General features: G+C 39.2%; 1 protein-coding gene across 4 annotated transcripts in view; it reads left to right on the top strand.

The window, feature by feature from the left end:
- Positions 1-339: 339 nt before the first annotated feature.
- The window catches only part of OPA1 (OPA1 mitochondrial dynamin like GTPase), an 87,645-nt gene continuing 71,914 nt past the window's right edge, over positions 340-16,070 (top strand). For 2 of the 4 annotated variants that reach the window (XM_034999839.1, XM_034999842.1), the window contains exons 1-6: positions 340-565; positions 7,751-8,069; positions 8,718-8,814; positions 10,959-11,066; positions 11,562-11,615; positions 12,515-12,582. In XM_034999839.1, coding sequence (XP_034855730.1) covers positions 534-565; positions 7,751-8,069; positions 8,718-8,814; positions 10,959-11,066; positions 11,562-11,615; positions 12,515-12,582 — 678 coding nt within the window. In that variant the 5' untranslated portion in view covers positions 340-533. The remainder of the gene's footprint in view (positions 566-7,750; positions 8,070-8,717; positions 8,815-10,958; positions 11,067-11,561; positions 11,616-12,514; positions 12,583-16,070) is intronic. The other 2 variants (XM_034999840.1, XM_034999843.1) reach the window with 2 other exon arrangements.

Genomic DNA, 16,070 nt, shown 5'->3' on the forward strand with positions numbered 1-16,070 from the left:
ACTATTACTGTATTCATTTGAAGCTACGTAGGCTCCTCTATGCTCCATCAATACCTACATTTTCTTAAATCGGTAGCTACCCGGTGAGAATTTATCAACCCGCTTTCCTCGCCCTACACCCTACCAGTCCCTGCCCCACTCTCACCTCCTCCCCTCTCCAAATCTTTGACCTGGGAAGCTCACATTTCGTAATTCCAACCCGGAAACAAAGACGGAGGGAAAGGGTGAGGGGAAGCGGAAAGTGTTTGTTTCCTCTGGAGGCTCTGAGCGCGGACACGACTCCTCCGCGGACCGTTTGTGCTGCCCTCCTAGGAAGGGTGCGGGGTGCTTGTTTCTCTGACGGACGGAATACGGGTGCCGGGCGGGCTCTCGCGGAAGTCCATGCGCCATTGGGAGGGCCGCAGTGGCTGCTCTGTGCCCTTGTTGCCGAGGCCTTCTTCCTGGGTCGTTCCTGGAGCAAGGGCCGGACGGGGGCTGACACCCGGGCTGCCGCGTGGCCCTGTCGGCGCCGGTGTGACTTCCTCGCCGGCGGGATGTGGCGACTACGCCGGGCCGCCGTGGCCTGGTAAGTGTGGGCTCCGACCTGGCCCCGTTATTTCTGGGGCCTCCGAAAAACCCGAGTTATTTCATCACTACCTTCAGAATGTGCACGTAACTCTCAGGCCAGGCGGAGGGTGGTTGGAGGATTCCGGGATATTTTTGAGGACCCGTAGTTAACAGAGCCCTGGCCCGGCTTACCTGAGGTGCCGGTTGCAGCCCTGGCCCTTGTTCCTGTTCCTTTGCCATTCGAAGATTCTGGGCTCCTTTCAGTCTTGGCCGGTCTCTGTTGTCCTTTTGTCCCTGCCCCTTTCACCTCTCTGCCCTTGCTGTTATCGCTGTCTCTGCTTGCTTCTTGTTTCTGCCCTCTACCTCCCCGGCCTCTGGCTCTGTTCATGTGTCACCCTCTCCGCCTCTCTCTTAACTCTTTTTCTTCTACCTCCATGCCAGGTGTACATTGCTCTTGCGGGTACAAGTTCTTCTCCCAGAGTGAAGAGGACTCTGCCTCTTGTCCTAATCCGCTGAGTAGACTTGCTTTGGAGTCAGTTCTGGGCAGTGATGCAAATGGTGTCAGAGATGGTGGTTAGAGGTGCCCTCTTAATAGCAGCTTTTCATTTTTAGGCAGGAAGACTTGCTTTGGATGCAAAGTGGTGAATATAGCACCAACTTTCTAATCACACTGTTATTGCTGCCCTGGCCTGGTTTAAGCCCAAGTAAAAAATCTTAGAATCTTTTCATTTCTGTGGGTTACTATATACATTTTAATAAGATTTAAATTTGACTGTGTCTTTACACGTATTTGTGTTCTAATATCCTTAAATACTTTCAGGCTTAACTCATTGTTGCAGGCTGTTGATAAGAAGTAATATGCATCAAATAAGGTTAGAAAAATTTGGTTTTCCTGAATTCGCTTCTAAACACCTGTCTTGAATTTTTTCATAACGTTGTTTAAAGGGTGTAGGTAGGGGCGCCTGGTGCCTCAGACGGTTAAGCGTCTGCCTTTGGCTCAGGTCATGATCCCAGGGTCCTGGGATGGAGCCCTGCATCGGGCTCCCTGCTCAGCGGGAAGCCTGCTTCTCCCTCTCCCACTCCCCCTACTCGTGTTCCCTCTCTCGCTGTCTCTCTCTGTCAAATAAATAAATAAAATCTTTAAAAAAATAAAATAAAACTCTGGCTAGTATTCACGAGGAGTGACTGGACTCATCCCTCTGGCTGGGGCCAGACCCTGGGGGAGCTGGTGTTCTCAGTTGTAGGGAGGGAGGCCTGGGTTAAGAAGCCTCTACTTCAGGGGCCCTGGGGTGGCTCAGTCACTAAGCGTCTGCCTTCGGCTCAGGTCATGATCCCAGGGTCCTGGGATCGAGTCCCGCATCGGGCTCCCTGCTCCTTGGGAGCCTGCTTCTCCCTCTGCTTCTCTCTCTCTCTCTCTCTCTCTCTCTCTCTCTCTCATGAATAAATAAATAAAATCTTTTAAATAAATAAATAAATAAATAAAATGGTGTAGGTAATTTCTAGTTTTTATAAGGAATGGAATCCATTTTTATGAAGGTTGAGTCTAAATTTAGAACTGGATGACATACAATAGCTATAGTCAGAATAACTGAATAGTTATTTCTAATTTTATGGAATTTGAGTTTCTGAGTAAATCCACAGCCCTTGATACTGCGGTAAATTATTTACTACCTTTTTATTTCTACTCCTCACTGTTTCCTGGAGAAACATATCTAATTTTATTTAAATAAAAAGGGAAAAAAGACTTTGCAGAAAATAGCATACTTCATTGGAACAAAAGAGATACGTAGGAAAACTTTAAAATTTGAGCTTAACAACAGACTAATAACTGATATTTGTTTATTCAGGTGGATGCTGTTGCGCTAAATTGCTTAAGTTACTATTGACTCCACAGAGTCATGGCTTAAAAGTGTTTATGTTGATAGCACAGCTTAGCTCCCCTGCAGAAGTAGAGATGTGGAAGGTCAGAAGCCTCAAGCTCTGGAATTTGTCTTTTGCTGTATTTCTTTTGCGTGTTTGTTACGAAGGAGTACATTTAAATTCCCATTCTTAAACAGATGGGAACATAAACATTTTTTGATATAACATATCTAAATACATATGGTAATATAAGAAGATCAGTGAGCAACACTTATTTAGGTGCAATAAATGTTTGTGTAAATTTGTTGAAAAAAGAATTTGTATTAGGAGATGATACATAGGTTAAAAGAGATGAGAGATGAGAGAGAATACATGATTTCGGGAGTCATGGGGGGGGTTGTTTTGCATCACAATTGATTTTTAGTTTGGCCAGATATAGAAATCTGTATTCAAAATACTATTCCTTCAGAATGGTAAAGGCATTTCTACATTTTTTTCTAGCATCCTTTGTCACTAATACAGACTCTTGGGACAATCTGATTTTTGGGTATTTGTAGGTATCCTGTTTTTCCCTTCACAGAAGCTTTCAGGATCTTGGCCTTATCTTTAATTTCTCAAGGCTTTGTCCTTGACAAAGGTGTGGGTCCCCCCCTTCAACCTCCACCCCAAATCTGGCTTGGTACTAGTGGGCCTTTCTGTTAAGAAGATTCTTCAGTTCTGGGAAATTTTTCTTCTTTCTTTATTTTCTTCCTTTCATTTTTCCTCTTTGTTTTTAGACTCCTGTTAGGTGAATTGGTCTTCTTAGATTGATCCTGTATGTCCATGATTTGCAAAATGTGATCTGTGCTTATCATATGTTAAAAAAAAAAAAAAAGTAGACATATACTACAATATGTGTATATGCCCACTTATTTTTAAATTATATATATCTCTGTATTAATTATTTACATTATAATTCTACCCTAACATAATCTTGAAGGATGAGATACAAAAAAATACTGTATCTGGAAGCTTTGGTACTTTTTCCTGAATCCCAGTGAGTCATTTTGTGTATCCTATGGAACGCATTCCACACGCATCCCCACTTTGGATACCACTTCTCTGAGTCACTTAACTTTTTTCTACTGATTTCCACCATATTTCTTTATGTTCTAAGTTCCCAAGAATTTCCTTAATACATTTTCTGGTGTTGCTATTCATCTTTTTTTATTGGCTATTACAGCTTTAATTTCCATGAATTCCTTTCAGACATTTATTAAGCTCTTAAAGACATGTTTAATTCAATAAACTTTGTAATAGCATCTTAGCAACAGGACTCCTTGGGTCTGGAGTTTATCTATTTGGATATATATTTGGATTAACTCCTTTCTTGAAAAAAGCAAACAACTTCTGAGGGATAGAGGGCTACTCATTGATACATTAGTAGAGGTTAGTGCAGTTAATGTTGAAATGACATTTATTGAGCACTTACTCCATGGTCATTGCTAGGTTCTTTCACCTTTTGTTTTGTTTTGTTTTTGCTATTCTCCCAATAACATATGTCCATTCAGCAAAATTATTAAGCATCTACTACTTGTGACGCACTGGGCCAGGCTTTAGAAATACAATGACAAGCAAAACAGGACTGCCCTGGCCTTATGAAGATTGCAGTTTACTGGTAGAGACAAATATTAATCCAATAATTACAATATTATGTAATACCAATTTTATGTGCACTGAAGAAAAAGTACAGGGAGCTAAGAACTGTAGCAAGGGACTCAAATTAGAATATAGGTTCCAGGAGAGGAGGGAATGCTGAAGTGAAACCATTTGTGACCAGAGTTAACAGGAGTAGCAGGAGTTAAGTAGGTAGAAGAGTTTGTCCAAGCACAGTGGGTATCAAGGCCCTGAGGTGGGAAGGAGTATGGCACAGTCCAGGAGCTAGATGAAAACTGGTCTGGGTGAAGCTGGGAGGTGGGAGGGAGAGAGGCAGGACCAGAGCCTGGAGGGCTTTATAGACCAGGAGTTTGGATTTTATTCTGAATGTAGGAGACATTGAGATTTATGCAGGTGAGTGACAGTGATCAGATTTACATTTCAGAAGAGTGCTCTGACTGTGCTGTGGAGAACACCTCAGTCGAGACTGTTAATAGCAGCCAAGGTAAGGAACGGTGGTAGTAGGGATGGGAGAAATGGAAGATTCGAGATCTGTGTTGGAAGTAGAACTTGAGGATGAGGAAGGTATCAAGAATGAACCCCAAGTTTGTGGCTTGTGCAACTGGACAGGTGTTTGTGCCATTTCCTGAGATAGGAAGTACTAGAGGGGGGGTGAGGGTTTGGGAGGAGGGAGGAAGGATATCATGGATTTGGACATTTGAGGTACTTTTTGATATTTAAGGGGTGATGTTCAGTAGGCATTTGGACACAAGGATCTGGAACTTAGCTATTTGTATTAGACATACAAGTTTTGAGAAACATGAGTATGTATGTGGTAATTGAGGAAATGGGTATAGATAAGATTGCCTGGGAAGAGTGAATAGAATGAGAAGAGAAGTGACTTTATATCTAAAGTCCCATGAACTCCCAACATTTAAAAGGTAGTTGGGGAGGGGCGCCTGGGTGGTTCAGTTGGTTGAGCATCTGATTCTTGATTTCTGCTGGCGTGGTGATCTCTGGGTCCTAGGATCAAGCCTGTGTTGGGCTTCGCACTCACCAGGGAGTCTGCTTGGGATTCTCTCTCCCTCTCCCTCTGCCCCACCCCCCACTCTGCTCACAAGCTCTCTGTCTGTCTCTCTCTAAAATAAAAAAGGGGGGGTAGCTGGAGGGGTGCCTGAAAAAGAGTGGCCAGTGAGTAGGAGTAAAGCTAGTGACTATCGGTGTAAAGGGAATTCCAGCAAGGAGGGGGTCAACACTGTCAGATACTGGTGAGAGAGAGAAAATGAGAATTGAAAAAATAAATACCCATTGGAAGGCATCAGAACACTCAGTAAGGGCTGTTTCACTGAAGTGATACAAATGGAAATCAGGTTGGTTTGGCTTTTAATAGAATAGCTAGAGCAGGGAACCAGTGTCTGTTTTTTCTCTCTTCTTTAAATTGAGAGAGACTTGACTAGTGATGCCTGAAAAGGCAGGAAGAATTCCAAGGAAACAGAGGGATTTGCCTTTGAAGGGAAGAGGCGTACTAACTGTAATCTCACAGGGCTCAGGGCTCAGGACCCGAGGGGACAGGGAGCTAGAGGAGGGTGGGTGTAGATGCAGTAGGAAATAACAGGATGTCTCCTGATGGCTTCCATTTTCTCCAGAAGATTGCAGGAAGTATAGGGAGAATGTGGGAGGGTAGAGGAGGGTGGAGAACATCTGAAATAGTCCTATCAGAGAGTGGAAAAATGTAGGATTGTCAGGCGTTCTTGGGGACCAAGGTGAGATGTCTGTCCAGTAGATGCAATTTTCTTCAGTAGTGCTTCATTCCCTTGGTACAGGCTTAAAGTGATAATAAAGTTCATCTAGGGTTTGTATTTTGCCAGACAAGTATAACAAAAAACCAGAGGGCAACTGAGTTTAGATTATTTGCAGAAGAGTCACTGAAACTATGAACTATTTATTATAAGGTGGGTAAGTAGGTAAGTAGATAAATAGATAAGGTGGAGACTAATAGGTTAAGAAGATAGAAGGATCCGTGACTTGGTTGTTCCAGTAGCATCAAAGATACTTGTATCGAAGGGGATTATGGTCTGAGAAGAAGATAACTTGAATTAGTGATTATTGACAATAACTCTGATATAGCTATTATCCCATTCTAACAGATTTTAAAAAACTGAGGCTTTGGTAAGTTCATAATTTGCCCTTGATTGCACACAGGTAAGCAGTGAAACTATAAATGGAACCAAAGTTTATCTGGCTCAAAACACTAAGTGGCTGTAAGGATAGAGCTGAAAGAAGTTTGAGCTAAACGTTATGGAACCATGGGCTATTCCCCCCAGTTGGTTTGGCTCTTGATTTTTTTTTTTTTTTTTTTTTTTTTTATATCTGTAAGTGGTAATGTTAGTCTCCCAGTGAAAACATCAGGATTACTATTTACTCTTTTCCCTTGTCTCCCGTGTCTAGTCTGTCATTCTGGTATCTACTGTTCCCTTCCTTTTTCAGTGCTGCCACCTTAACTCACTCTAGTCTGTTCTCTTATATCTGCACAACTGATATACAATCACCTTATCACTCCCCATATTACCAAAAACTGAGTGGTTTTAACAGTAGACATTTATTTCTCACGGTTCTTGGAGGTTGAGAGCTCCAAGATCAAGGTGCCAGCATATTTAGTATATGGTAAGGACTCGCTTCCTGGTTCACAGACGGGCATCTTCCTTCTGTGTCCTCACATGACAGAGAGGGAGAGATCGATCTGTACTCTTCATCTCCTTATAAGGGTACCAATCCCAACACAGGGGCTCCATGTCCATGACCACATACAAAGCAAGTTACCTCCCAAAGGCCTCACCTCCAAATACTTCATGTTGAGAATTAGGCCTCCATATATAAATTGGGGGAGGACACAAATATTCAGATTGTTGCACATTGCCTTTAGTATCTTCTTTTATTACTCTTTAATTAATTTTACTCTATTCAGAAACTTTCAGTCAGGTACCTTATATGTAGTTAATGATTTTTCCTTAATTTCTATCCCTGGGCTATCTGAGACCTAGAGGAGAGGCCAAACAATAGCTATTCTAAGCTGTTGGAATTTTTGTGCTTAAAAACAGGTTTGCGGGGCGCCTGGGTGGCTCAGTTGGTTAAGCGACTGCCTTCGGCTCAGGTCATGATCCTGGAGTCCCGGGATCGGGTCCCACATCGGGCTCCCTGCTCGGCGGGGAACCTGCTTCTCCCTCTGACCCTCCCCCATCTCGTGCTCTCTCTCTGTCTCATTCTCTCTCTCAAATAAATAAATAAAATCTTAAAAAAAAAAAAAAGCAGGTTTGCATTCATTTTGTTTCCAATTTTACTGAAAGCGAATAGCAGTTAATAAGTAAATGAGAGGCAGGCTCTGGAGTCCCACTGCCTGGGTTTGAATCCTGTCTGTGTGGACTTGAGCAAGTTATTTATGTGTCTGTGCCACCTTTTCCTCATTGGCAGAATGGAGGTAATACCAGTATTTTCACCATAGGATTTTTAGCAGGATTAAAGGAGGTAGCACATGCTGCAACAGTCTCTGGCATGTAGTAAATGGTTAGAAAATGCGAGTTACTGTCTGACATAATGTGGTTGGTCACATGCCCGCCTGTGTGTTTTCTCTTGGGTATATTGCTCTTTTTATATCATTTCCTTTGCATTGTTATGCAGTCTGATCTTTGTCCCATGCTCTTTTTTTTTTTAGTGAGGTCTGCCAATCCTTAGTGAAACGTAGCTCTGGAATCAAAGGAAGCTTACCACTACAAAAACTGCATCTGGTTTCAAGAAGTATTTATCATTCACATCATCCTACCTTAAAGCTTCAAAGACCCCAATTCAGGACATCATTTCATCAGTTCTCCTCTCTAACTAACCTTCCCTTACGTAAATTGAAACTTTCTCCAATTAAATATGGCTACCAGCCATGCAGGAATTTTTGGCCAGCAAGATTAGCTGCAAGACTCTTAAAACTTCGATATCTCATACTAGGATCTGCTGTTGGGGGTGGCTATACAGCCAAAAAGGTGAGTCTTATTTCTACTGCCTTTTCAATTATTCTAGCATGATTATTTGAGGGTTTTATAGCACAAACCATTTTTCTTTTGTGCAATAGAATATAATTAGATATTTAAAAACGTATTGTGTATCTCTACCATGTGCTAAATTGTTTTAATGGTGCTAACAGAAAAATGCTCTTTGAATCTTGGTTATACTTAAAGGAGATGAGAATGGCCTAGTGGAAGGGAGCACTGGGCTGGGGTGAGGTCACCTAGGTTTGATTTTCAGCTTGGCACTTAGTAGCTCAGACAGGAAAGTAGGTGGCATGCTAACACAACCACTTTTTGGCAGCTTTGGGAGTAGAGGCGACACCCCTGTTTGTCTTCTGTTCCACAGTATTGTTTAAAACCAGGTCATGAAACCTGTTTGAAATAAGACCGTGTTTTGAATTTTTATGTTTTCCATATTTTGTAAAGGAATATTTACATATTTTATATGCTTGCCAGCTAATTTGTTTTTAGAAGAGCCGAGGCTACTTTTGTTTCTAAAATGTTTGAACATAATACATCGTTTGTAGTAGATTAACATGTTTTAATTAGGTAAATTAAGGTAGTTTTTCTTTATTTTTGTATGACGTTCAGAGCATTTGATTGGCGTACTTTCTTCTCTTTTAGACTTTTGATCAGTGGAAAGATATGATACCTGACCTTAGTGACTATAAATGGATTGTACCTGACATAGTGTGGGAGATTGATGAGTACATCGATTTAGGTTTGTATCATCAACATTGAAACACGTTTCTTGGTAGTATCTTTGGGAAAGAGAAATAGTGGTATTGAGATAGTTTCTTCACTCATGAGCTTACTGTGTAGCAGTTTTATTTGAATGGTAAAAGTAATAGAATATCAAAGAAAAAATTGGTAGGAAAAAAATAATGCCCTCGCCCATCACTCTGACATAGCCACCACTGTCCTTCCTTATGGACATTTTCTTTTAATTGTAGCTAGTCTATGTGTGTGGTTAATATTTTAAAACCATAGTCTACATACACTTTGGTTTCTTATCATTTGCTAGCTAACGAATTTGTCAGCTAAGCAGCCTTCCTAGACATCACTTTCAGTGTTGTGTATTGTTACCCAGAACAGATACACCATGACCCACCTAACTAGTTAATTTTGACTAGATCCCTTGGTTACCTCTACTTTTTGTAACCAGGTCCCTAAAAGCCTGCTAGTGTCTTTAGTAATTTCTCCCCATAGTCAGCCACTGTTCCCCTTTTCTTTTTTTTTCTTTTTTTCTTTATTTATTTTTATTTATTTATTTTTTAAGATTTTATTTATTTATTTGAGACAGAGAGAATGAGAGACAGAGAGCATGAGAGGGAGGTGGGTCAGAGGGAGAAGCAGACTCCCTGCTGAGCAGGGAGCCCGATGCGGGACTCGATCCCGGGACTCCAGGATCATGACCTGAGCCGAAGGCAATCGCTTAACCAGCTGAGCCACCCAGGCGCCCTTCTTTTTTTTTTTTTTAAGATTTTATTTATTTATTTGAGAGAGAGAGCACATGAGAGGGGGAGGGCCAGAGGGAGAAGCAGGCTCCCAAGGAGCAGGGAGCCCGATGCGGGACTCGATCCTGGGACTCTAGGATCATGACCTGAGCTGAAGGCAGTCGCTTAACCAACTGAGCCACCCAGGCACCCTGTTCCCCCTTTTCTATAACAGGTAGATGAGAAAAAAGTATATTTGATATTTCTGATTGCCAAGATTAAGTTATGGTAATTAAAAACTTATTTTCGTCAGTCTCTGTTTTTTAGACTTTGTCTAATTTTTTAGCCTAGGTGTATAGGGGGGTGGAATTTATGTACTTATTCACACGGCATTTTCCTAAAGATAAAACCATGCTGCATTGACAGAGGAACCTGTAGGAATTTGAAGCACTCTTTCAGTATTTTTCTAATATTCATGGGGAGAGCTTTCGACTTTGATGTATTTGCCAGTACCACAGTGTGGGGCTGAGGGTCTGGATTCGGAAGCTGGGCCTGAAGCCTGACTCCCCACTTCTCTGCTGTGTGCGCAGGTCCAGCTACTTAACCTCCATGCCTCAGTTCCTCACCTGTAAAGTGTGGTTGATGATAATTGTTTTGTAGGGTTGCTGTGAAGATTGAACAGGTGAATGCTTTTATAGCACTAGAACAATATCTGACATACATTCTTATTTTGAGAATATTTGTTTTGGTCTTCTGCAGAGAAAATTAAGAAAAGCCCATCCTAAATCAGAAGATACTGTAAAGTTGTACCAAACCTCGACAAAATCGTTGAGTGTTTGTAAACAAAAATAAATACTCTGACCATTTTATAAATAAAGCTAGCAAAAATAAAACCAAAGCTTGCCTTGGGCTCTTAGACAGTTATTTCCAAATAGTAACAAGTGTGAATTTTCTGAAGGTCTGTGAAAGGACAGAGAAAAGAAATGGAATTCTGTTTCTGAACTCGAACTGAGATTTCATTACTTTTTTTGAGTTTGGACCAGGTGTTAGAGGAGGCGTTTTTCTCTTTTTCCTTTGATTCTTAGCCTCTTTGCTGTGATTTTCTCCTTAAAAGTATTTCTGATTCCAGTACAGTGTTAACATTGTTCATATAGTGCTTCTGTTTCAAGGCATTTAACTTATAGAGCAAAGCTGTCCATCTAAGCCAGACATTTGGTGAGTCTTTTAAAACAAATTTCATGGCTTGTGAAATATCCTCAGAATTACATATTGTTTCAGATACATGTAGCAGTTGTGGTTGTAATAGGGAGAAAAATGGAAAAATATTTTAATTTAAATTTATATATATTTATATATGATATTATTTAACTTTTATCAATGTTTTAATAGTGAAATTCTTATTTTGAGAAATTTTTTTCATCTTCTCCAGAGAAAATTAGAAAAGCACTTCCTAATTCAGAGGACCTTGCAAAATTGGCACCTGACTTTGATAAGATTGCCGAAAGCCTCAGCTTATTGAAGGACTTTTTCACCACAGGTAAGGAGGGACCTATTTGATCTCACTTGAAATGTCAGAAACCACAGAGGAAAAATACTGAGATATATTCATTTGTTGATTCCTATCTTTTAAATGAAAACATTTAGTACAAATGAAAAACAGGTTTTTGAAAAAAAGACGCACAAAGTTTTGGTGCTCAGTGGTTTTAAATTTTGGTTAATGCAACAAAATGAAAATTTGTAAGAGCTTAAACATGCTTGGCTTTAGTCAATGAGGGAAAAAAATATCTCTTGTTCCTGACAAGTAGATGAGACTTCCTATGTGCTTGCTTTTCATAATTGGTTAGAACCAATTTGGTGATTTTAAAACAAACTTAATTATGATGTACCATAATGAGTAGAATTTACTGAGGTTAATCCTGGTGTATTTGCCCAATTCATGCCCTATCATGATATAACTCCGATCTCAGACATTTGTTTGCTCATTCCTGTCAAATTTTACATTTCTATTTCCCCTTTTGCTGGTTTTTCACAGGTCACAAATTGGTTAGTGAAGTCATAGGAGCTTCTGACCTACTTCTCTTGTTAGGTGTGTAAACAGACATTTTTGCTGACCTTAACATGCCTTTTAAATGCTTCTAATAAACTAGTTGCAAATAAAATTTCAGACCAAATTTATGCTGCTTACGCTGAATTTTAAAACTCCAGAACTATATTGGGCAAACTCCTTATCTTATAGGTGAAATAATAAAATAATTATTTTACAGTAAAACTAAAATTCCTAAATATGTATCTGTAAGATTAAAACTATTAGGAAGTTTGCTTAACCAAAATATTTTCTTGAACTTGATATGATTGTTTCTGATAATTGAAATGAAAAGTAATTTTAGTTTGTCTCATCTGTCCTGTCACAGTTGACATTTTAAATTTATTTTGTTACTATCTGTGGTCTGTAATGGCAGTGGTAAATGGCTGAACTGTAAGTACTTTCATGGAAAATAATCCTTATCAAAGATTGTCTTTTTTTTTAATTGCAATTTTCAGTGAAATTTTAAACATGTCTTACAATATTTAAAAAGGTTTTTGTTTTTTTTTGACATAGGTTACCAGTATGTTCCTTAAAATAAGAATAGCTTTTAATTTTCAAAAAAGTGATATTTGCTCTAAAAATCTATTTGCCTTTAAAATAAGTTGGATGGGGCGCCTGGGTGGCTCAGTCGTTATGCTTCTGCCTTCGGCTCAGGTCATGATCCCAGGGTCCTGGGATCAGCCCCACATCGGGCTCCCTTCTCGGTGGGAAGCCTGCTTCTCTCTCTCCCACTCCCCCTGCTTATGTTCCCTCTCTCACTGTCTCTCTCTCTCTCTCTCTGTCAAATAGATAAATAAAATCTTTAAAAAAAATAAAAATAAAAAATAAAGTAAAGTAAGTTGGAATTTGGGCTATTGACAGCAATGGAGAATTTAAAGGACTGCATATTTATCTTTAAGGTTCACCTGGAGAAACTGCATTTAGAGCAACAGATCATGGATCTGAAAGTGACAAGCATTATAGAAAGGTAAGTATAAAGGAGAACTCTTCACATAGATAGTCTTGAAAGAGAGAAAATAGTTTTTACCCACCTAGAAGACTTGAAAACAGTAGCATCTGAGGAGCAAATATAAAAGCATCTAAGTAGAGGTGTTTTTAATCTTGGTACAAAGTGGACGTACTATGTGACAGTTCTGGAAATATTATTGGAGAAGCCCATTTCCTTCAAATATGCTCTGTGAAATATTAGTTATACAAGGATTGTTTTCAACAAAGTGCTTTATTGTTAAATATGTATAGGAAAAGCTGAGTAAGTAAAATAAACAGGCTTTTCTTTTTCCTAGGACTTTTCAGACATTAATATACTTGTGTGCATTGTGAATCCCAGAAGTCAAAGTGTACAGAGTTGTCCAGATTTATTTAGCAACAGAACCCTTTTTCCATGAAATATATTCTAGGGACTAATGTTTCATGGCATATACTTAGTGGAAATATTAAGAGAATAGGAAATGGGTTATTAGGGGATAGATTGATTCTGTTACATTGATAGTCAACAATTATGTATGGAGTTATTTTGGTTATGTCAATTTCAGTACTTGTGTTAAAATCCATATGAAAGTTTTGGTAGAGTTGCTGACGTAAAATAACATAGGCATTGCTCTTTATTTATATTCATATGTTAACCTGATATTCTCTTAGTCTTCCTTTTTTTCATCTTTTGGAATTGGTAAGATAACTGATTCCTTGGAAGTTTTTCTGAAATAACATTTAGATAAATAGATACCGGAAAAAATATTTAATGAACATTTTAAAATTAAATTTGGAGTATGTAACTTTTATACTGAAGGTTATTATGGTTTTTATAAATTGAAGGGAAATTTATGTTTATTTGGAAAGCAGAAAGAAAATAATTCGGATGCATAAGTTTCCATCTCTCTCCTTGTCCTTTAACTTTGAACTTTTTGCGTGATATTCCAGGTTTAAATTCCAGTATTTCAAAGACTTTTCTCTTGCCTTTTAACTAGATCTTTTAGAGAAAACATTTTAAAATGTGTGTGCATATATGTGTATGTGTACAAGTGTATTTGCCTTTTAACTTGATCTTGATTGATATCTTTTCCATTGGCATTTTAACAAAAGGAACACCCTTGACTATTCATGCTCCTGGGAAGAAAAATTTGAATAGCAATTAGCCTATTATGCAAAGCTTATTTGGAGCCAAGGCCTTGGCCCTTAATGCAGGTAGACTTAAGATGCAGAGAAGAGCTAATCTAACAAAGGAGAAGGAACCTCTCTTACAGGATTAGTAGTGTGGTTTTTGAGTGACGAGGCCTTGTTGCCTAGATCAGTTAGGGGAGGTCAGCATCTTTGCTATTCTCTGTTATGGCCAAGGTTTGCTTTGGTAAATGAAAAAACTTGTTTCAGGGTCTAGCTCAGATAATCTCCTTAAAATCCTGCTAAGATACTTAATGAATAATTGGTAAGTGATCAGGAGCTTTGCAGTACAGAAGAAGCAAGAGAATGGATCCCTGGGAATATCATTTTAGTCTCAGTTGTTTTTTACGCAGTAGACATAAAAGTAAATTTACTGCTTTATTTTATAGTTTACTTTGCTTGAAGGTAAATGTCCTCATCTACTGTTTCCTTTTAACTTTTTCATAATTTATGGTGATTATCTTTCCCACTAAAAGCTCAACAATTAATATTACTGAGTCTAGAGTTGTAATTAAGGTGCTTTCATTACAGTTTAAATTAAATTGTAGCAATGCAAGTTTAAGAATTTACTATACAGGAAAAGTATTTCCAGCCTCACCTAATGGTTTTAAATTTTGTTAATATGCACACTATGTGTTTCAAGGCTTGGCTCTTACCTATGATACTCTTGCCTATGAGAGCCCCAGATAGAAAATGGTATTTAGAGTTTGAAGCAGTCATGCCTTAGCTTAATGGTTGTCTGGGTTGTACCAAAATTTCTGGCCAGACTTAAACTAGAAATGTAAAAGTAAATGTGAATCCAATTTTTTTAAAATTTTTTTTTTAAGATTTTATTTATTTATTTGACAGAGAGAGACACAGCGAGAGCGGGAACACAAGCAGGAGGAGTGGGAGAGGGAGAAGCAGGCCCCCCGCTGAGCAGGGAGCCCAACATGGGCTCCATCCCAGGACCCTGGGATCACGACCTGAGCCGAAGGCAGACGCTTAACGACTGAGCCACCCAGGTGCCCCCCAATTTTTTTTTAAAGTAGTAATAAAAACATTTCTACAGCTAGAACTAGAAAAGAGATTTGTCCTTTCTAATAGAAGAACACAGGGGCACCTGGGTGGCTCAGTCCATTGAGTGTCTTGACTTGGTTTCAGCTGGGGTTGTGCTCTCCCCATCAGGATGGGGCCATGTGCTGGACTCCCCTGCTTCCCCTCTGCCCCTCCCCCTACTCATGTGCTCCCACTCTCTCTCTCTCCCTCCCTCCCTCTAAAATAAATAAGTAAATTTAAAAAAAGGGAACACATCTGGAGAAATGCTGGCAGGTAGAGGAACAGTTAGGACCTTTCAAAATCAACTGAAGTGAAAATGACAGAGTTGAGAGAATACAGATGTCAGATTATTTGACTTGTGTCAGACAAAATGAATAACGCAATGAACTGATTACCTATGGCTCCCAGTCTGGGGTCACTATACTTTTAGGTACTCGGCGAAGTTGTAACTGAAGTCTACCAAAAGTCTACAAAAAGGGAAAAGCATATATTTCTGCATGATGCTGCACAGGCTAACTAAACATCCAGTTCCTTTGACTTTGCCTGGATTTATATCCATTCAGTTTATGGACAGTAGTTGTTTACATCATGTTGACCAGAAGTTCTGATACATATTACCAAATTTAAAAAATGGAAAAATATCAAAACCACTTTTCAATAAATGCTGTTAATCAGAAATTTTTAAATTTATATCCACTGAAGAAAAATACTAGAGCCCTTGATGGCAACTGAATAATACCCTTGAGACCTGGAGACCTTCAGAACCACCTGAAGGCAAATTGAGAACTGAAGTAGTGAGCCTATTTTAGTGAATAATTTGCAGATCTGCAGAGTTCTGTATATCAATCATAACATAGCTAGGTGACAAGACCACTTAGTGAATCTCCTTTTTTAGATTCAGTAAGATTGTCTGTTGTAATGAGACATCTGTACTTTTGTTTTATCATGTTTCTGATTGGTCATAAACATCTCACAGAAGTAAGCAATATGGTCATTCTGAAGGTTACAAGCACATTTATAATTTATAGAAAATATTTGAAGGACGTTTTAAAGGTCTAAATCATGAAGAGTGGTATTACTGTTTTAAGTGTAATTATTAGATGGTAATTAATGTTCTTCCTTTCCATATGTTACTCTAATTCTTATTTTTGTGGCTTTACGTCTCTTGTACCTCCCAGCTGATACCTTTCTCTTCCCTTTTCTGCCAAATTTTTTCTCATCCTTAAAGCCTCGCTCTGTTGTCCTCTTCGTCAAACCTTCCAT

Source organism: Mirounga leonina, unplaced genomic scaffold (assembly GCF_011800145.1).
Source record: "Mirounga leonina isolate KUSES-001 unplaced genomic scaffold, KU_Mleo_1.0 Mir_115, whole genome shotgun sequence".
NCBI lineage: Eukaryota > Metazoa > Chordata > Mammalia > Carnivora > Phocidae > Mirounga > Mirounga leonina.